This window comes from Bemisia tabaci, chromosome 2 (assembly GCF_918797505.1).
Source record: "Bemisia tabaci chromosome 2, PGI_BMITA_v3".
NCBI lineage: Eukaryota > Metazoa > Arthropoda > Insecta > Hemiptera > Aleyrodidae > Bemisia > Bemisia tabaci.
In genome coordinates, this window is record NC_092794.1 from 30153737 (window position 1) to 30176298 (window position 22562).

Genomic DNA, 22562 nt, shown 5'->3' on the forward strand with positions numbered 1-22562 from the left:
TCATTTCTTTTCCCTATTTCCTACGCCGACAAAGGTGAGACCTGAGAGAAAAGGACTAAAGTAATGTCCAACTTGAAGATGACCCATGATAAGTCGGAGTCGACTAGTCGAAGAACCACAATCCCTGGACTGCCGTCCACTCTAAGGAGATGGACCAGTCCTCGTAGATTTTCTGAGCAATGGAATATGACTACAAAACCTTGAATTTGTAGAGAATCACGAGGGGAATTCAGAGGGGCAGCGGCGGTTTTATAGATGATTTTGTCTCTAAAGTGGGCGGCAGTCCCAGGATTGTGGTCCTCCGACAGGTCACAACTTTTCAAGGGTCCTCGTCAAGTTGGACATTACTTGCAGGCATAAATTAAGCCGATTGCTACCGGGTCTCTTGTCAACGTGGGAAATAAGGGGCCCGTGGCAAAGGACGACATTTTCAATGAAAGAATCTGCACGGACGGTCATCAGTTCATTTGCGAAAATGCCGCACAGTGGAGTATTTTATCCGAAAAGCTGGCAGAAAGTCTTGGTGGCTGGCAAATTCCCGTTATTTCTTCCATTTCATTTTATTTCAACATAAATATGATTAAAAATAGCACAGAACCTCAAATGGAATTTTCAGGATGTCCCCCTCCCACCTATGACCACTCCTCCCCATGGAAGGGGAACTCCTCTTTTCATTGAAACCGACAGCAATATCTTCACAGTGCTTGGTTGAAATTGATACGTTATTCAAAGCGCACATTGATGTAAGTTGTGTAATTAACCTGACAGGTACATTAAAAGTTGACGGGGGGGGGGGGGGGGAGTGGTCAGGTATTGCCGAAACACATAAGAAGTAGTAACTCCTTGGGAAAACGTAGAAAGGTGAGAAAGAGATAATATAGAAAAAAATCACTTTTTTAGAACAAAAACACTTATACTCTGCACATTCGTAACGAAGAAAAAATAAACAAAAAGGAACAAGTCTGAAAATCTGTCTACAATTATCTGAAACAATAACTATAATACCAGTTATAAATTTTAACATGCAATGAAAGGACGAACAAAATTATTCAGGAAGGGTTCACAGTGTCAGTAAGGATCCATATTTAGTCCGAAAAGAGCCTAAATTACGGACAAATTTTTCAATGTAGGCACATATTCAGAAACTACTTCGTTTAGGAATTTTCCAGCGTAATATAGTGGCACACTCTATAAAAATTGACATAAATTTGGCAACGTCGCACATCAAATCTATATGAATCACATACAAAGAACTCCAGAAGTGTCGTAAGACTTCCATTTAATGCTGAGGCTCACATTACTGACTTGAAAACTATATAGGATCAAAAATTCGGAAGTACGTGATTTTTGCTTGAAAACAAAGCTCAATTTCAAAAATTCGCAGAAATTCAAAGGGTGAATATGGGTAAAAAAATTTTGCGGGAGAATCTTGCGGTTGAGTTCTAGTTTACGAAAATCCTTCATTTTTAGCCCGACACAGCCCGGCACATATTCAGAAACTACTTCGTTTAGGAATTTTCCAGCGTAATATAGTGGCACACTATAAAAATTGACGTGAATTTGGCAACGTCGCACATCAAATCTACGTGAATCACATACAAAGAACTCCAGAAGTGTCATAAGACTTCCATTTAATGCTGAGGCTCACATTACTGACTTGAAAACTATATAGGATCAAAAATTCGGAAGTACGTGATTTTTGCTTGAAAACAAAGCTCAATTTCAAAAATTCGCAGAAATTCAAAGGGTGAATATGGGTAAAAAAAATTTGCGGGAGAATCTTGCGGTTGAGTTCTAGTTTACGAAAATCCTTCATTTTTAGCCCGACACAGCCCGGCACATATTCAGAAACTACTTCGTTTAGGAATTTTCCAGCGTAATATAGTGGCACACTATAAAAATTGACGTGAATTTGGCAACGTCGCACATCAAATCTACGTGAATCACATACAAAGAACTCCAGAAGTGTCATAAGACTTCCATTTAATGCTGAGGCTCACATTACTGACTTGAAAACTATATAGGATCAAAAATTCGGAAGTACGTGATTTTTGCTTGAAAACAAAGCTCAATTTCAAAAATTCGCAGAAATTCAAAGGGTGAATATGGGTAAAAAAATTTTGCGGGAGAATCTTGCGGTTGAGTTCTAGTTTACGAAAATCCTTCATTTTTAGCCCGACACAGCCCGGCACATATTCAGAAACTACTTCGTTTAGGAATTTTCCAGCGTAATATAGTGGCACACTCTATAAAAATTGACATAAATTTGGCAACGTCGCACATCAAATCTACGTGAATCACATACAAAGAACTCCAGAAGTGTCATAAGACTTCCATTTAATGCTGAGGCTCACATTACTGACTTGAAAACTATATAGGATCAAAAATTCGGAAGTACGTGATTTTTGCTTGAAAACAAAGCTCAATTTCAAAAATTCGCAGAAATTCAAAGGGTGAATATGGGTAAAAAAATTTTGCGGGAGAATCTTGCGGTTGAGTTCTAGTTTACGAAAATCCTTCATTTTTAGCCCGACACAGCCCGGCACATATTCAGAAACTACTTCGTTTAGGAATTTTCCAGCGTAATATAGTGGCACACTATAAAAATTGACGTGAATTTGGCAACGTCGCACATCAAATCTACGTGAATCACATACAAAGAACTCCAGAAGTGTCATAAGACTTCCATTTAATGCTGAGGCTCACATTACTGACTTGAAAACTATATAGGATCAAAAATTCGGAAGTACGTGATTTTTGCTTGAAAACAAAGCTCAATTTCAAAAATTCGCAGAAATTCAAAGGGTGAATATGGGTAAAAAAATTTTGCGGGAGAATCTTGCGGTTGAGTTCTAGTTTACGAAAATCCTTCATTTTTAGCCCGACATAGCCCGGCACATATTCAGAAACTACTTCGTTTAGGAATTTTCCAGCGTAATATAGTGGCACACTCTATAAAAATTGACATAAATTTGGCAACGTCGCACATCAAATCTACGTGAATCACATACAAAGAACTCCAGAAGTGTCATAAGACTTCCATTTAATGCTGAGGCTCACATTACTGACTTGAAAACTATATAGGATCAAAAATTCGGAAGTACGTGATTTTTGCTTGAAAACAAAGCTCAATTTCAAAAATTCGCAGAAATTCAAAGGGTGAATATGGGTAAAAAAATTTTGCGGGAGAATCTTGCGGTTGAGTTCTAGTTTACGAAAATCCTTCATTTTTAGCCCGACACAGCCCGGCACATATTCAGAAACTACTTCGTTTAGGAATTTTCCAGCGTAATATAGTGGCACACTCTATAAAAATTGACATAAATTTGGCAACGTCGCACATCAAATCTATATGAATCACATACAAAGAACTCCAGAAGTGTCATAAGACTTCCATTTAATGCTGAGGCTCACATTACTGACTTGAAAACTATATAGGATCAAAAATTCGGAAGTACGTGATTTTTGCTTGAAAACAAAGCTCAATTTCAAAAATTCGCAGAAATTCAAAGGGTGAATATGGGTAAAAAAATTTTGCGGGAGAATCTTGCGGTTGAGTTCTAGTTTACGAAAATCCTTCATTTTTAGCCCGACACAGCCCGGCACATATTCAGACACTATCTTATTTAAGCATCTTCATGGAAAATGCCCATTTTACTGAACGATTTGACAACAGCATATACATGCCAGACAATCAAACTTCTAATTATAGTAATATATATGTAAAAAGGGACTACTTCCCATAAATAATGACTGCCAATAAGCCTGCAGATGTAGCGTGTACCTGTCACTGCATATGTCGCAGGCAAATAGTAAAACCAGGAATTTTGTCAAATGTCTAGGCAAATATTAAAATATTCTAACGTAGATTGAAATTTTGATTCTTTTCCTAATTTTAGAAAAGTTACTTAATTGCTCCTGGAAGAAAAAATTCTCGATAAAAATTTGCATTACGCAATTGTATTTTAAACGATTTTTAGCTCCTGAACAGACACTCATCTCGAAATTTTTAGCATGTTATAAAAAACAGAATTTTGAGAAAGTGAACATTTAAAAATATGAGAAGGAATTGAAGAGGTAGAGACAAAAAGAGTCCGTAGGTTTGATGAGTTATTTTTCCAAAAATATTGAAAACTCGCGAGCTCTTTGCCATAAATTCACACAATTGTGCAAACAGTCAAAATTTAACTATCTGCCTAGGCATTTGACAAAATGCCTGATTTCACTATTTGCCTGCGACACATACGCACTTTCATTGAAAAGCTGAACGTAAACAATACTGAACTAGAGGTAATGGGCCTGTTGCATGCAAGAGATACAGCCGTGCGAATAGACTTTATAGAGGTTAAATGACACGAAAATTACGATGGTCACATTAAAAAAGTCTGAAATACACTCCTTAATGCGCAATTTGTGTTGTTAGGAACCCGCTTTTTCAAATTTCCCGCGTCTGGGGGCAGTTTTCTAACGGAAACAATTAACAGCAACTCGCGGCTATTTCCGGTCAACTAAAACTGACAACATAGCCTAAAAATCGGAGCTCGTGACATCGTGAAATGAAATGTAGAAGGATTGCGTTGGATATTTAAAAGTTGATCGATTTGGTTACCGCATAAAGCGTATATGGACCACTATAGGAGATCACGTTGGGTTTGTAAACAAACTGAAGGAAAAAATAACAACAACAACAACAACGACTCGGCATCTTCCGGAAATCACCGAGCCCGCCGTTTGCTCGTTTCCGGTGGTTAGAAAACTGCCCCCAGACGCGGGAAATTTGAAAAAGCGCGTTCCTAACAACGCAAATTGCGCAGTAAGGAGTGTATTTCAGACTTTTTTAATGTGACCATCGTAATTTTCGTGTCATTTAACCCTGAAAAAGTCTATTCGCGCGGCTGTATCTCTTGCATGCAACAGGCCCATTGTAGGGCGGCACCCGATTCCCTCCCGGATCCGATTCCCTCTCGCTAATGACCACTGCCCAAGTCCGTTTCCGATTCCCTCTCGCTAATGACCTTTAATAAAATGAGGCGGCAACGTCGCATTAATCATTCAACTTACCATTTCCAGAGAGATGTGCTGTTTCCCGTGAGTGTTTCAGGAAAATTAGGGTATATTCACAAAATTATGATGACTTGATGAAGAAAGTGGGCTAGGTTGATAGAAAGTTTCCAAAGTCTATTTCATGTGTAAGCATAAAACAAAATTTGAGAACCCTCTCCCCCTTCTATAACCCTCTTCATGGCTGCCGGATGTTCACAGAAAAACTACATACAACATGCATATGAACACATACAGGGTGTTTCAGACCACCCGTACCAGGCCTTTTTCTCGGTTGGTTTAGGTCGTAAGAAGTCGGAGACCGCGGGGTTGAATAGGGAATTGACCCCAAGGAATCCGAATTTCGTGGTCCCGAAACCCCCCCATCCCCCCTTGGGGGGTAAAGGGGGGGGGGGGTCACGATGCTAAAAGTCACGGTTCCCGACCGAATTGCGGATAGATCGCATCAGAATTGAAAAGCACGGAAAATTTCACGTGAAATTGACCCCTAAAAATCCACAATCGGACCATCCAAGGCCCAAAAGTGACCTTCTAAAGAGGGGGACAGTACCCCCCTCCATAATTTCTCTTTGGTCTCAAAATTGACGTAAATTCTCCAGAAAAAGACGGTTTCCCAGGTAATCGACCTCGAGAAATCCAAATTTCATGGTCCCGAAGCTCCTCTAGCCTCCCTTGGGGGGTAAACGGGGTGGCCCAATTTTAAAAATCGGGGCTCCTTTCCGAATCGCAAATCGATTGCATCCAAATTGAGGAGCAGAACACATTTACATCTTAAGTGACTCCTAAGAGTTCTAATAAACCCCCTGAACGGCAGAAAGTAACTCCCTGAGGAGGGGGGCTTTGCTCCCCCCAAAAATTTCTCAAGATTCCTCTTTGGTCGCAAAATTGACGTCGATTCTCCAAAATAAGACGGTTTCCCATGTAATCGACCCCGAGGACTCGAAATTTCATGTTTCCTGAGCTCCTCGGGGTCGATTTCATAGGAAACCGACTTTTTCTGGGGAATCGACGTCAATTTTGCGACCAAAGAGGAATCTTGAGAGGAGTCACTTAAGATGTAAATGTGTTCTGCTCCTCAATTTGGATGCAATCGATTTGCGATTCGGAAAGGAGCCCCGATTTTTAAAATTGGGCCACCCCGTTTACCCCCCAAGGGAGGCTAGAGGAGCTTCGGGACCATGAAATTTGGATTTCTCGAGGTCGATTACCTGGGAAACCGTCTTTTTCTGGAGAATTTACGTCAATTTTGAGACCAAAGAGAAATTATGGAGGGGGGTACTGTCTTTAGGGGGTCACTTTTGGGCCTTGGATGGTCCGATTGTGGATTTTTAGGGGTCAATTTCACGTGAAATTGTCCGTGCTTTTCAATTCTGATGCGATCTATCCGCAATTCGGTCGGGAACCGTGACTTTTAGCATCGTGACCCCCCCCCTTTACCCCCCAAGGGGGGATGGGGGGGTTTCGGGACCACGAAATTCGGATTCCCTGGGGTCAATTCCCTATTCAACCCCGCGGTCTCCGACTTCTTACGACCTAAACCAACCGAGAAAAAGGCCTGGTGCGGGTGGTCTGAAACACCCTGTATATGAAATAAGACTTCGGGAACTTTCTATCAACCTAGCCCACTTTCTTCATCAAATCATCATAATTTTGTGAATATAAACTAATTTCCTGCAACACTCACGGGAAACAGCGCATCTCTCTGGAAATGGTAAGTTGAATGATTAGTGCGACGTTGCCGCTTCATTTGATTAGAGGTCATTAGCGGGAGGGAATCGGATTCGGGAGGGAATCTCGGGAGGGAATCGGGTGCCGCCCCCCTTGTAAGATGCGCGCGAAACCGCTGGGTTTACCCTTTTTTCCTCGACCATCCGGTAGTGATAAGCGGATTCTGTTGTCACAATGTCATACAGTAGATATCAGAGAATCATTATTTACCTGTTTTACCAAGCTTTTACCACATAGACTATATGAATAAGAGGTCTCATGTCAAATTTTCCATCTCTATGTCCATCCGTCTTTGAGCTACGAGTTCGGATCCTACCATCCGAACGCTCACTATTTAGTAATTTTGCGACCGCTCCATCCCTCCCCGCCGCAAGTGTTATTAAAAAAATTTGACCTCATTTGACGATGGCCCATCGGTAGAAAAGGTCGCACGCAAATTGAACAGCGTTACGCAATAAGGAACTAGAGTCAAATTTTCGATTTTTTTTTATGATGAATTCCGTATCAGGAGGGTATTTACTTACTATTGAGAAAAAGAAAATCCTCAAAAACGATTTTTATCCCGATTCAGCGACCCCGCAAAAATTTGCCGTCGCAGGATCACGCGAAGTTCATTTTGTAATAAGGACCTACACCATAATTCCCTATTGCGTAATGCGAAACTCGGATTTCCCATTTTGCAATTCGGAACTATAGGCAGGATGGCAAAACTATCGCGGCATTCTCGGCTCCTGTTTCATCGATCTTGCTGATTTTTAGTACTGGAGGGTATTTAACGACGGGAAACTCGAATTTCTAGTCAAAATTTGAAAATTCAAAAATCCAAGATGGCGGATGTGGCCTAAAATGCTATCTCGGCTCCTGTTAGATCGATATTGCTGATTTTCGGTGACGGGGGGGTATTTTTGAACGGGAAACTCGAATATTTCTGGTCAAATTTTAAAAATTCAAAAATCCAAGATGGCGGATGTGGCCTAAAATGCTATCTCGGCTCCTGTTCGATCGATCTTGCTGATTTTTGGTAGCAGGGGGTATTTATCGATGGGAAACTCGAATTTCTAGTCAAATTTTGAAAATTAGAAAATCCAAGATGGCGGATGTGGCCTAAAATGCTATCTTGGACCGCTCGATCTATCGTGGTGAATCTTAGTTGTATATAGGGGGTATTTTTCGACGGGAAACTCGAATTCCTAGCCGAGTTTCGAAAAATTGCAATTTTTCCAAATTTTGTCAATGAGCTTGTTCAGTAATTTTAGATTTTTGCATTTTTTGAAGTATTTACTACGCATAAGCCACAATAATTTTTACCGATATTTTTCGCATTTTAATCCACGAAAAACAAGTTTGAGGTTGCGTCTTCTGAGCTCCTCTTTAAAAAAAAAAAAAAAAAAACTTGAAACAATATTATGGCAACCTTTGAAATCCTCGGTTGGCTAAAAAATATTGTCTGAATATTTATTTTCCATTGAAAATTGAAGCTTCCGGAAATAATATTGTACAAATATTTTAAAATTTAGAATATTTCGAGCTTCCAATTTTCGAGATATATCGCGATTTTAGGCCTGATGCCCTAATCGGGACTCGGTCGCTTCGATTTACATGGGGAACAATTTCAAAAAGAGGATGAAAAACGACACTTATGAGCTACAGTGGAAGTCTACGATATTTTTCGCAGAGATACTTGCGATTAATGTTTAAAATGGGTCTTGTTTTCAGGAAATCGTGCGCGCAGATTGAAAAATCCTAGGCAACCATACAGGTGATTCTAGTGTAACGTTGGAGGGGGGGGGGGGGATGATGCTGCCCGCGGAGTAGCCAGCAAAGGCGGGGCCAGACTGCAACCTCCAATGTCGAAAGGAGGGGTATCGATAAGGGCCTTTTTTGGCCCCCTCCTAGAATCTGGAAAATGCGGGTTTTCCAAGTTGACTCAGTGTAGCTTACGGAAATAATCATGATTCAGCCCATAGGCCACTGGATACGTGTTAAACGGTTGCCTAAACATAGGTCTGCAGGCGTATTTTAGCGAAAACCCGTGTTTTTCTATCACTCCGAGGCTGTTTTGACACCGAGCGCATTGTCTAACTAAAACGAGCTTTTAGATATGTTATTAAGGAGGCTTTAGGACACATTTTAACCCTGGTTTGGTTTTAGTTAGATAATGCGCTCATAGTTAAAAAAAACTTTTTCAAAAGTCGACGTTCCAGTGACATCCTCAAAAATATTAGAGAATTACGTCGTTAGGTTTTTTTTGGGCTACAATTAAAGCAAATCTCCTTGTAAGGGTTTAACAAGGCTTGATAACTGCCCTCGATAATATACGTAGCGTGGATACAGTTGGAGAGACGTGTCCCCTAATATTTTTGAGGATGTCACTTGAACGTCGACTTTTGAAAAAGTTTTTTTTTAACTATGAGCGCATTATCTAACTAAAACCAAACCAGGGTTAAAATGTGTCCTAAAGCCTCCTTAATAACATATCTAAAAGCTCGTTTTAGTTAGACAATGCGCTCGGTGTCAAAACAGCCTCGGAGTGATAGAAAAACACGGATTTTCGCTAAAATACGCCTGCAGACCTATGTTTCGGCAACCGTTTAACACGTATCTAGTGGCCTATGGGCTGAATCATGATTATTTCCGTAAGCTACACCGAGTCAACTTGGAAAACCCGCATTTTCCAGATTCTAGGAGGGGCCAAAAAAGGCCCTTATCGATACCCCTTCCTTTGCAATTTTTTTAATTTTGCTAAATGCAATGCAATTCTGGCACCATTGTTACAAAACGACATTTTGTGTGATAATAGGCTTATAACATTGTGGTCTTTTCTCTCGAGCAAAATGAGCGTCACCCCTCGGATAGAACAGACTTCAGAAATTTTGTGCAGTAGGCTATATTTAACACTAAAATAATGTAACCTCTCTATTACGAAACGTTTTTCTTATGCGTGGTGCTGCAAATATTGTCTGCTTTAGTTACACAAGGTTAACATCAAGTTTGTTTGCTCTGTGGGGCCTCTATATTTTATAGCGTTTTTCTGCCTATCAGACGAAAAAGTAGTGCAGGATTAGCAATTGTATCATGCAAATATTTACACAGTGGATATCAGATATAACGACCTTGAAGGGATCGGCCTTATTCGGTCGTTATAGCCGATAGTCGTTATAACCGACAGTGAAATGGTTACGCACGTACTTTGAGAACAAGACTGTGCTGTAGGTGGGATTCCAGGGCCCGGTGAATTCTGCTGCAGATTCATTATCATCTCTTCAGTAACACCTTCGTTTGTTAGCTATATCTAATTTTATTTGAAATGAATATTTATTTCATTCGTTTATTTTTTTATTTTATTATTCTAGGACTAATTTTAATTAAAACAATTTGTTTGAATATGTAAATACAATGTATGTTATAATATTGAGATTACATGCACGCACGGTACGTCGGTACGTTTTAAACACTTTTAATGCGGTCAACATACCACCCGCGATATTTTTGCGGAAATGTCAACCAGAAGGCCTACTGATTGAGGAACAACAAACCGCGAAATCTGTGATGGGGCCGTTTTTGAGAAAATGCGATTTTTCGCCTTTTTGGCGGGAATTTCGAGTCAAGGCGCTGAAAAAGTCAAGTTAGGCTGTTTTTGTGGCTCGTAAATGCATATCCTATACATTTTTAGTCAATCAAGTGCCAGTATATAGCTACTCGTGCATATTGCCCAAAATTCTTATCCTTAAATCCACGACTTTTGGGTTTTTGGGGGGTTAGTCGAGGAGAAATCCGAAAAAAAGAGGGTTAACCCGGAACAAATTGCTTAACATACTTATCCCATGTCAACGTCTTCAGGAGGTCCTATTGAACAATATATCAAAAGTTTACCACGGTTCGATCCCGGAACTTCCCCCAAATGGCCAAAAGTTCAAAAAAGCGGCCATAATAAGGCCTCTGGGAGTTCGATTTTTTTTTAAAAATACGCATACAGTGTCATGTGAGGTGTCAATTCCAATGTAATTTCGGTCGTAGATTTCAGATACGAAGTCAAAAAAGTCCCCCGGTCAAAAGGGAGTACCACAAATACAAGATGGCAGCCAATTTTGAAAGACAAGAGGGTGGATTTTTAAAAAGTTCGCGTGATAATAAGGCAAGTGAGGTACCATTTCTTATGTAATTTTGGTCGTAGATTTCATTTATGAAATCATAAAAGCACCCAAGTCAAAGGGATAGCTCCAAATGCCAAGATGGCGGCCAGATTTGAAAGGCAGGAGGGTGAATTTTTTAAATGTTTACGTGACATCCCTAGTAAAATTGAATCAACCTGACGTCAGCCTATGTTTCATAAATTACCCTGAGTCAGACTAATTCAGGCTGATATCAATCGATCGAAAAATGAAAACGTGAATCGATCGACGTGAATCGATCGACACCGATTCGATCGACAAATTGTTAAAAAACCGGTGTCGATTCGATCGACATGAATCGATCGAAAAATGAAAACGTGAATCGATCGACACCGATTCGATCGACAAATTATTAAAAAACCGGTGTCGATTCGATCGACATGAATCGATCGAAAAATGAAAACGTGAATCGATCGACATAAATCGATCGACACCGATTCGATCGACAGTTAATTCAAAAACACCCGGATCGATTTGATCGACATGAATGGATCGAAAAATCAAAACGTGAATCGATCGACGTGAATCGATCGACACCGATTCGATCGATAACCGTGAATGGATCGACAAACCCCGTGAATCGATCGACAAGCCCGTGAGTCGATCGACAAACCCGTGAGTCGATCGACAAACCCGTGAATCGATCGACAAACCCGTGAATGGATCGACAAATCCGTGAGTCGATCGAATTTTGTCGATCGAATCGGTGTCGATCGATTCACGTTTTGATTTTTCGATCCATTCATGTCGATCGAATCGATCCGGGTGTTTTTGAATTAACTGTCGATCGAATCGGTGTCGATCGATTCATGTCGATCGATTCACGTTTTCATTTTTCGATCGATTCATGTCGATCGAATCGACACCGGTTTTTTAATAATTTGTCGATCGAATCGGTGTCAGATCGATTCACGTTTTCATTTTTCGATCGATTCATGTCGATCGAATCGACACCGGTTTTTTAACAATTTGTCGATCGAATCGGTGTCGATCGATTCACGTTTTCATTTTTCGATCGATTCATGTCGATCGAATCGACACCGGTTTTTTAATAATTTGTCGATCGAATCGGTGTCAATCGATTCACGTTTTCATTTTTCGATCGATTCATGTCGATCGAATCGACACCGGTTTTTTAACAATTTGTCGATCGAATCGGTGTCGATCGATTCACGTTTTCATTTTTCGATCGATTCATGTCGATCGAATCCATACCCTCCAAAAAAATCACGGACTATTATTCAAATTAAAATTGTTATACTTCCTCGGTATTGCGTATATGTAGTGCAAATATAATACAGTGTGCAGTGCGTACGGTACGTTTTTAACACTTTTAATGCGGTCAACATACCACCCGCGATATTTTTGCGGAAATGTCAACCAGAAGGCCTACTGATTGAGGAACAACAAACCGCGAAATCTGTGATGGGGCCGTTTTTGAGAAAATGCGATTTTTCGCCTTTTTGGCGGGAATTTCGAGTCAAGGCGCTGAAAAAGTCAAGTTAGGCTGTTTTTGTGGCTCGTAAATGCATGTCGATCGAATCGACACCGGTTTTTTAACAATTTGTCGATCGAATCGGTGTCGATCGATTCATGTCGATCGATTCACGTTTTCATTTTTCGATCGATTCATGTCGATCGAATCCATACCCTCCATTATTTTTCCTGTACGATTGTGTTCGCGTACCCTTTTTCTAACGCTCTATGGGCCAAATGTAAAGATTGTGATGAAGTGGAATCGTTCCATTCGGGTTCAAAATTAGGAATTTTTGAACTGTGATAGCTTCTAGGGCGTCTGGAAACGAGATCCTCATGGGCATAACTAGGGGGTCCTGGGGTGGGCCTGCCCCCCCCCCCAGAAATCTCGTGCCCCCCCCCCCCCCAGAAATCTCGTGCCCCCCCCCCCCCCCCAGAAAAACGGGATTCTTCATTCCTCACCCTCCCCCGCTCTCTTCACCACGAGAGGTGGTCCCATACCCCCCCCCCCCCCCCCAGAGAAATTTCCTAGCTACGCCCCTGGAGATCCTCTCCTCTTCGGCCTCTGTTGCTATCGCTCAGGTTGTTATAACCGATCACCACATCTGTTAGGACGCGAAAACTCCGTCGCTATGACCGATATGTCGTTATAACCGATACATAAATACATTGAATGAATGGGATTTCAGCCGGGACTGACCAGTTTATGTCGTTATGCCCGATATGTCGTTATTCCGATATCCACTGTGGTTATCTTTTCTAGAATTTCTTCAGATGCCTTTTGCTTGTCAGCCCATGAGTATGGACCATTTCTTGGGGTTTCTTCTCATAAATACGCCCATTTTAGGGTTCTGTGTTTTTCCACGTTTGGGAGCAGGCGGTGGAGTCTGAATGCGCTTGCATCTCCAACCTGCCTGATAATAATTTTTTCCCGGTTTTCCTTGTTTTGTAATGCGAGTAGTTCATTAACGACGGTAGACAGCGTAAGAATCACACTTATGTGTCATGCCTTGCATCATATTCATAACAGCGTTTTGATGCCGTCTTAGATTTTGCGGGATGTCAAGTTGGGTTCACTGACGAATGTGATCTAATGATGAGGTATACAAAGACGCAAAATGTCATAGATCTAATGGCATGACCTCAACTTAATATTCCAACGCAAGCTGCCTGAGCTGATCACTCTCCCCCCCTCAGTCTTGTACTGGTACTCATAAGAGCGTTGCCTACAAGAATGGAGAGGCCGTAACTACTTGGTTTCGTGACATCAAACCAGTACAGTAATCGCCGTGTTAACCAATCAGAGCTGCCGTCGATCGGCCAAAGTTGCATGAGCGGCACATTAGAATCTTAGTGGGGTAATGATTATCGGTACTTGGTTGTGTTTAGCTTTTATTTCCTCAATTATCAGACAATGTAATTTGTGAACAAGGCAGTTTTCTAATGTGAAATTTTATCTTCTTTCGAAAGGGTTCTTATGAAATTTTGCATCAGCTCAACCCCTGAAAATATTAGCACAAACGGAACATGCGTTCTCCCGTAAGAACACATGTTAAACCGCTGCTGAGTTTCATCAACTAGCTGACATCATAGAGTGGTGGTTCTGGCCTCTCTAATTTTCGTAGGCAACAATTAGAGCTCCAAAAAATTTTTTTCAGCTGTGATTGAAAATTTTGGAAAAGGTATTTTTCGACGTAAATTAGTAGTTTATTGGAAGTGAAGATAAAACTTGTTGAGATAATCAGTTTATCTTTGCAAGGTAAAAATGGTTGCACAATATTAGCGACATTAGAATGCTCTTGGTTCGTCTTTGCAAAATGCAATCCAATTACTTAACATCATTGCAATAACTAAGTCAGAGATGCCAAAGTTCGAGTAGATCTATTGTAACCTTGAAGGCTCTGGGATAAGATTTTTCATAAAGGTGATTCGTCACGGCTTCTGGCGTGGTAGAATTGGGGTGCAATATATCGCATCAATAAAATAAAAAAATGTGGCAGATTTTGAATCATCAGCCACAAAGAGAACATTAATACCTTCACCTAAGTCTGAAAAATCAGTCTAAACCAGAAAATTGGCCAAATTCAGAGAAATAAAAGCAGGATCTGTTTTGGAAAAAAATAGAGTACCATGAAAAGAACCTAGCATTCCATACAGTTATCCAGTTGTTGGTTTTTTTTTTTTGGTTTAGATCTATTCTTAAAGCTCAGACCCAAGGGCTATCGTTCCTGATTTGGTTAAAAATTCAAAATCTGCCAAGATTTATTACCTATGCGATGTGACAAAACGCACGCCAGAAACCATGACTAATCACCATTAGCGTGTCATATTGAAAAAATCACTGCAGGAAAGTATAGCGCAATCTATGATGAGAGATGAAATCGTTTTCATTCTCGTCTGTGAGGTGTTGTGATAACATATGTTAAAATTGTTACGAAGAAACATCTCCGAGAGAAGAGGTCTAAAGGTCTACAAGGATAATGATGATAGAATACCTCTGGACAATTGTTCTTTGAGCTGCTCCGTGTAGTTGGCATATTGTAGGACCTTACATTAGCCTATTAGGTCTTGGGTTAGTCTTTCGCTGTAGAAAAGAGGAAAATTAACACTTGAACAGTTCCAGAGCGAGAGCAGAGTGTAATGAGCAGACGAGCAGACAAATGCAGACAATGACCTAGACAATGCGGGGTTCCCAGATGGAATTTTCAAAAATCAGCACTCAGCCTTATCAAATTTCAGCACTTTTTCAGCACTCTGAAATTTTCCTCGAAAAAAACCTAATTTAAAGTTAACTACTGAGATTTTAACGGTCAAAACCCACAACTAGCTGCAGATCCGATAATTTCGCCTGTCCCACTTGCCAAAGACAGGGACGAGTTCTATAGGACGCCGTTCTGTTGTGAGCGGGTGATTGCAGCGCATTCTCGCGTAGGATCCTATCAACTCAGAGGATCCTTCCCCCCGAACCTCGACTCATCCATCGCCCGCTCCAAAAGTGAGGTTAAGCCGGAGATTGAAAAATAACACATAAGGCGGCTGAATTCTTGAAAAATAAGTATATTTTTGGCGTTTTTCGACCCCTTTCGACTAGGAAGAGCCCGTTGCTTGTATTAGTACGGTGAAAAATTCGATTTTTTGCAGTTATACGCGATCCTACGGATTTTAATAAAGTCCAACAACTGATAACAGCAGTGAGTTGCGAGGATCCTACGCGCGACAGCAGCACTAGTACCTGCTCACGAATTTTTACATTGACTCTTCCGGGAGTCCAGGGTCCTATAGAACTGGTCCCTGCCAAAGAGCACAGAAGCACACAACCACACAACCTGGCTGGGAACGTCATGCTTGCGCAGAGAGCAGCACTGATATCACGTCTCTGGCGCTAAATTTGAATGAGTCACCTTATGCAGAAGACCGTCAGAGAAAAAAAAGAGATTATTTCATACTTCTAATTATGTAATTCTATGAATGTAAATTCTATTTATGTATGTAATGTTCTAATTATGTTCCCATTATGTACTATTTTTCGGAAAGATATTCTAGCATTAATTACACGTTGAGGGAGAAAAATACTGAAATATTAGAAAAGACTTCGTCATATTTAGAGTACCTGTATAGCGAGAGTATAGACAGATGTGAAACTCCGAAAATCCATCAGGCCTTCACCGATGCCTCCGCGAATAAAGTTAGGGCTCAGGAATGCAGCCAACCTATGAATTTCAATTATCCAGAGCGATTTATTAATACAACTGTTACGAACCATCGTTTATAAAGCACGTATTTGACTTAGTTTTTGCATAAATTTACTCATTTTTGTGGAAGAACGCTCATTTAAGTACTTTCTTAGCCATCTTCGTTAGAATTGGAATCTACAGACTGGCAGTGAAATTTTGTGCGTTAGAAGTTGGTTAGAAGGGTGGCTGCACTTTTGGGCCCTAAGCCCTCCATGAAGCGATCTGTCCATACTCTCGCTATACAGGTACTCTAGTTATATTGCATGTCAGAGGACTCATATTTTAAGGATGAGAAGTTTTGAGAGGGAATCCTAGGCTTCTGCATACTTTATTCTAATTCTGTGACACAAGCACGTAATTAAGTTAAAATCGTCTGAATTGAGATAAAACTTATTAAAAGCTTGCTTAAAATGCTTCATTGCTTTGCTTGCCTCTTTGTTTGTTTTCCCATTTTCTCTCCTTTTTCCCTTTTTCCCTCCCTCCGCTCCATGCTGCCACCAAAAAAAACGTGAAAATACCGCCTATTTTCATGAAAGTACGTTTACCTAAGAAAAATCAGCACATATTTTTCAAAAATCAGCACAAAATTGGCAAAAATCAGCACAAATTCAGCACACATGCAAAATCAGCACAAATTTCACACCCATTTACAAAAATCAGCACTTTTTCCAAAATGTTGCGACAAGTCGTAACATCTGGGAACCCTGTAAAAAATTTACGCGTGTATGACTGAAATGAATTTAGCTACAACGGCCGTCAACTACAATGAGCGCCGTATCCGGGTACGGCGCTCCGCCGCACACTGGGCTCGAGTGCCGCCAAATGCTACTCCACGCAAGCGACCCCATCCTCATTCGACTTAATAAAAGAGCAATTGGACGCCCTTCCCCATCTCCCCCCCCCCCCCCCCCGATTTACACACACAAAAACCCAAACAATTACCAGCAAAAGATACTTAATTTATTGAGGAGCTTCTCCGAATTATTTAATGGCCTTTAAATTATGATTTCAATTGAATCGGCTCGTGCGAAAACCGCTAATGTCCATTTTCTCTTATTTTGAGTAAACTGCAAAAAACTGTAGGAGACTATAAAATGTGGAATTAAAAAATGTTCAGAAGTTAATTATTACAGGAGAGGATTGTAGAAAAGGATCCCTAACAGTTTCCAGCTCCTCCTCTGTCTGGGACGGAATAATTAAAAAGAAAAGACTCTGGACATTACCGTCAAGTCACCTAACTTGGAACACTTTTGAACTTTCCAATGTTGTACTTCAGCACACTTTTAACCTTTAAGACTTGAAACTGTTCTAAATTTCCGGTGTGGCTCTAGAGAGCCTGATGATATACTTTCCAAAATTTTTTGGGGCCTTCGGCTCCATTTTTTTAAAAAAAAACCTGGTGTTCCAAGTTAGGTGCTGGGGGTCCTTAACTTGGAACACCTATTGATTTACATTGAGATTTCAACTTAGAATTACAAAACTTAACTTGGAACACTATTTTAAGTTTTAAAAAAATGTAATTCAAAAATTAACATTTATTAAAGAATATTTCGAGAAAATATGTCAAAAAAAATTAGCTCAAACATAGAAAAAGTGGAAAAATAGGAGTACCTCCATCAAAAATTCTAATGAACATGGGTCCAAGACCAAACACTTGATTACCTAAAATAAACAGTCTCTCGTGTCACTTTATGAGCAGTAAAAAAATGCAAAGTTAGAAAAAGTAGAAAAATAGTACTAACTGGAACATGTTCCAAGTTAGGTGCATTTTAAAATTTTTTAAACTTTTCATCCATGGAATGCTAAAAAAAATATTGAGAAACTTCAAACAAGCACTGTCATACAGGTAGAGATATAAGCTATAATTCCACCAAGTTTGAACACGATATGCCAATTGCATCATACTCTCCCATTAATTAGAAGTTTTTACTGGTAAGAAAAAGTAAATAAATTTACTTTAATATAAAGAAAATAAAAAACAGGACTTGCGAGCAAAGAAATGAGGATTCTGCTGCTTCATTCGCTGCCTTTACCTATGGCCGGTGAGATCTGCACACAAAAGTAAACGAACACAGAGAAGCAGTGCTGCCACGAGCGGCAGACGAAAAATTCCCCCAACTGTTCCAAGTTAGGTGTCTGTTCCAAGTTAGGTGACTTGACGGTAGCGGTTTTCGCATGATTCGTGAAAATCTCCGAGTTTTGGAACCGTTTGATACTTTCAAAATTCATTCTAAAGATATTAAAACGGTAGATTATCATTCAAATAAAGTTGTAAAACTAAAATTTTTGACATTTGCGGCACTTAAAGCAAGTTTCATCACGAAACGACCAGCAATAAACTGGACATTAGCGGTTTTCGCATGATTCGTGCATGGTCGGTTCTAAATCATCGAAAACGCATATTTTTCAGTATGTCTTTCGGGTATAGAAAGTTACCCTTACGTATTTTGATGCGCTGAATCTGATTATGACCTCCATTTTTTCCCATTACCCTCCAATTTTCCGGAAAAGCCGATTTTACTCGGAAAAATGACCATTTTGGGGAATTTTCGGTGTTTTTCCGACTGCTATCCCCTGCATAATGTAGGTAAAATTTTTTGTAGCTATGAGATTCAATTATACCGATGTCTTTTCAACTGATGAGTCCGGAAATGACCTTAATTTTTCCCGGTCACCTCTCAGTTTTCCGGGAAAGCAACTTTAACCCGGGAAAATGAGCAAATCCGACGCATATTTGTCGTGCATGCAATGTATTTTTATAAATTTTCCTGGACCCGTGGTAGCATGTTACTCATGTATTTTGAGCTACTTAATCCGAATATGACCTCGGTTTTTTTCTATCACACTTCAGATTTCCGGTAAAGCCGAGTTTTCCGAGCCTAAAATTGTGTGTTGTAAAAGCTTTGCCGGATCGAATTGTATTCAAAATTCATTGTATGAATGTCTCCGACATGTGATACATCGGTTCCTTTGTATTTTGATCTGTTGAATTCAAATATGATCTCAGATTTTTCCGATCACCCATCATTTTTTCGGGGAAAGTCGCTTTTCCTAGGAAAACGCTCTTTACAGATATTTTTGCGATGATTTTTCTGCTCTAATGAGTTTCAGAAATTCTCCGGTAGGTGATAACGAATTTCTAAGGTCATATTCGAGTTTTTCAGCTCAAATTACATGAGAATCTATGTATCACACATGCGAAAAATGTTTTGAATTTCCCTGGAAGTGGGAACAGTCCGGAAAAGCTTTTGGCCCGGAAAAATCGGACCTTCTAGAAGACGGGGGGGTCGTCAAAGATGAGTGAAGGTCAAATTCCAGCTCAGTGCCTCTTAATACAGCAAAAGAGACCTAAAGAGGATCTCGGAAAAGTTCTGAATCTCCCTAGAGCAGAAAAATCATCGCAAAAATATCTGTAAAGAGCGTTTTCCTAGGAAAAGCGACTTTTCCCGAAAAAATGATGGGTGATCGGAAAAATCTGAGATCATATTTGAATTCAACAGATCAAAATACAAAGGAACCGATGTATCACATGTCGGAGACATTCATACAATGAATTTTGAATACAATTCGATCCGGCAAAGCTTTTACAACACACAATTTTAGGCTCGGAAAACTCGGCTTTACCGGAAATCTGAAGTGTGATAGAAAAAAACCGAGGTCATATTCGGATTAAGTAGCTCAAAATACATGAGTAACATGCTACCACGGGTCCAGGAAAATTTATAAAAATACATTGCATGCACGACAAATATGCGTCGGATTTGCTCATTTTCCCGGGTTAAAGTTGCTTTCCCGGAAAACTGAGAGGTGACCGGGAAAAATTAAGGTCATTTCCGGACTCATCAGTTGAAAAGACATCGGTATAATTGAATCTCATAGCTACAAAAAATTTTACCTACATTATGCAGGGGATAGCAGTCGGAAAAACACCGAAAATTCCCCAAAATGGTCATTTTTCCGAGTAAAATCGGCTTTTCCGGAAAATTGGAGGGTAATGGAAAAAAACGGAGGTCATAATCAGATTCAGCGCATCAAAATACGTAAGGGTAACTTTCTATACCCGAAAGACATACTGAAAAATATGCGTTTTCGATGATTTAGAACCGACCATGCACGAATCATGCGAAAACCGCTAATGTCCAGTTTATTGCTGGTCGTTTCGTGATGAAACTTGCTTTAAGTGCCGCAAATGTCAAAAATTTTAGTTTTACAACTTTATTTGAATGATAATCTACCGTTTTAATATCTTTAGAATGAATTTTGAAAGTATCAAACGGTTCCAAAACTCGGAGATTTTCACGAATCATGCGAAAACCGCTACCGTCAAGTCACCTAACTTGGAACAGACACCTAACTTGGAACAGTTGGGGGAATTTTTCGTCTGCCGCTCGTGGCAGCACTGCTTCTCTGTGTTCGTTTACTTTTGTGTGCAGATCTCACCGGCCATAGGTAAAGGCAGCGAATGAAGCAGCAGAATCCTCATTTCTTTGCTCGCAAGTCCTGTTTTTTATTTTCTTTATATTAAAGTAAATTTATTTACTTTTTCTTACCAGTAAAAACTTCTAATTAATGGGAGAGTATGATGCAATTGGCATATCGTGTTCAAACTTGGTGGAATTATAGCTTATATCTCTACCTGTATGACAGTGCTTGTTTGAAGTTTCTCAATATTTTTTTTAGCATTCCATGGATGAAAAGTTTAAAAAATTTTAAAATGCACCTAACTTGGAACATGTTCCAGTTAGTACTATTTTTCTACTTTTTCTAACTTTGCATTTTTTTACTGCTCATAAAGTGACACGAGAGACTGTTTATTTTAGGTAATCAAGTGTTTGGTCTTGGACCCATGTTCATTAGAATTTTTGATGGAGGTACTCCTATTTTTCCACTTTTTCTATGTTTGAGCTAATTTTTTTTGACATATTTTCTCGAAATATTCTTTAATAAATGTTAATTTTTGAATTACATTTTTTTAAAACTTAAAATAGTGTTCCAAGTTAAGTTTTGTAATTCTAAGTTGAAATCTCAATGTAAATCAATAGGTGTTCCAAGTTAAGGACCCCCAGCACCTAACTTGGAACACCAGGTTTTTTTTTAAAAAAATGGAGCCGAAGGCCCCAAAAAATTTTGGAAAGTATATCATCAGGCTCTCTAGAGCCAGGTCATATTCGAGTTTTTCAGCTCAAATTACATGAGAATCTATGTATCACACATGCGAAAAATGTTTTGAATTTCCCTGGAAGTGGGAACAGTCCGGAAAAGCTTTTGGCCCGGAAAAATCGGACCTTCTAGAAGACGGGGGGGTCGTCAAAGATGAGTGAAGGTCAAATTCCAGCTCAGTGCCTCTTAATACAGCAAAAGAGACCTAAAGAGGATCTCGGAAAAGTTCTGAATCTCCCTAGAGCAGAAAAATCATCGCAAAAATATCTGTAAAGAGCGTTTTCCTAGGAAAAGCGACTTTTCCCGAAAAAATGATGGGTGATCGGAAAAATCTGAGATCATATTTGAATTCAACAGATCAAAATACAAAGGAACCGATGTATCACATGTCGGAGACATTCATACAATGAATTTTGAATACAATTCGATCCGGCAAAGCTTTTACAACACACAATTTTAGGCTCGGAAAACTCGGCTTTACCGGAAATCTGAAGTGTGATAGAAAAAAACCGAGGTCATATTCGGATTAAGTAGCTCAAAATACATGAGTAACATGCTACCACGGGTCCAGGAAAATTTATAAAAATACATTGCATGCACGACAAATATGCGTCGGATTTGCTCATTTTCCCGGGTTAAAGTTGCTTTCCCGGAAAACTGAGAGGTGACCGGGAAAAATTAAGGTCATTTCCGGACTCATCAGTTGAAAAGACATCGGTATAATTGAATCTCATAGCTACAAAAAATTTTACCTACATTATGCAGGGGATAGCAGTCGGAAAAACACCGAAAATTCCCCAAAATGGTCATTTTTCCGAGTAAAATCGGCTTTTCCGGAAAATTGGAGGGTGATGGAAAAAAACGGAGGTCATATTCGGATTCAGCGCCTTAAAATGCATATAGGTCACCTAATTTCGTCCAGGAGACATTATTTTATTTTGGTTTGTTGTACAGTATAATGAGGCATATAACGAAAGATGGACATTAGCGGTTTCCGCATGATTCGGACCACGGCCCCCCCTGAAAAGGGCTTCAAATCCAAAGAACAAACATTTTCACCACATTAATGAGTGTGTCTGACCTCCGAGAGTATTTTAACCCAAAAATCTCAAAATTGAAAAAAATGGACATTAGCGGTTTTCGCACGAGCCGATTCAATTATGACATGAATTCTTACAAATCTCAAGAAAATGAAACACGTGAAACGAGTATCCCATTAACCCCCCCCCCC

General features: G+C 39.8%; 1 protein-coding gene across 4 annotated transcripts in view; it reads right to left on the bottom strand.

Moving 5' to 3' along the window:
* Positions 1–15330, bottom strand: part of LOC109039983 (uncharacterized) — a 28563-nt gene extending 13233 nt beyond the window's left edge. For 3 of the 4 annotated variants that reach the window (XR_002009783.2, XR_002009784.2, XM_072297116.1), the window contains exon 1: positions 14933–15329. Coding sequence is in view for 2 of the 4 variants with exons in the window: in XM_072297116.1 (XP_072153217.1) it covers positions 14933–14974 (42 nt within the window). In the remaining 2 variants the exon portion in view is untranslated. Of the gene's footprint in view, positions 1–14932 lie in introns of all 4 variants that reach the window. The other variant, XM_019055728.2, reaches the window with a different exon arrangement.
* Between the last annotated feature and the right edge of the window lie 7232 nt (positions 15331–22562).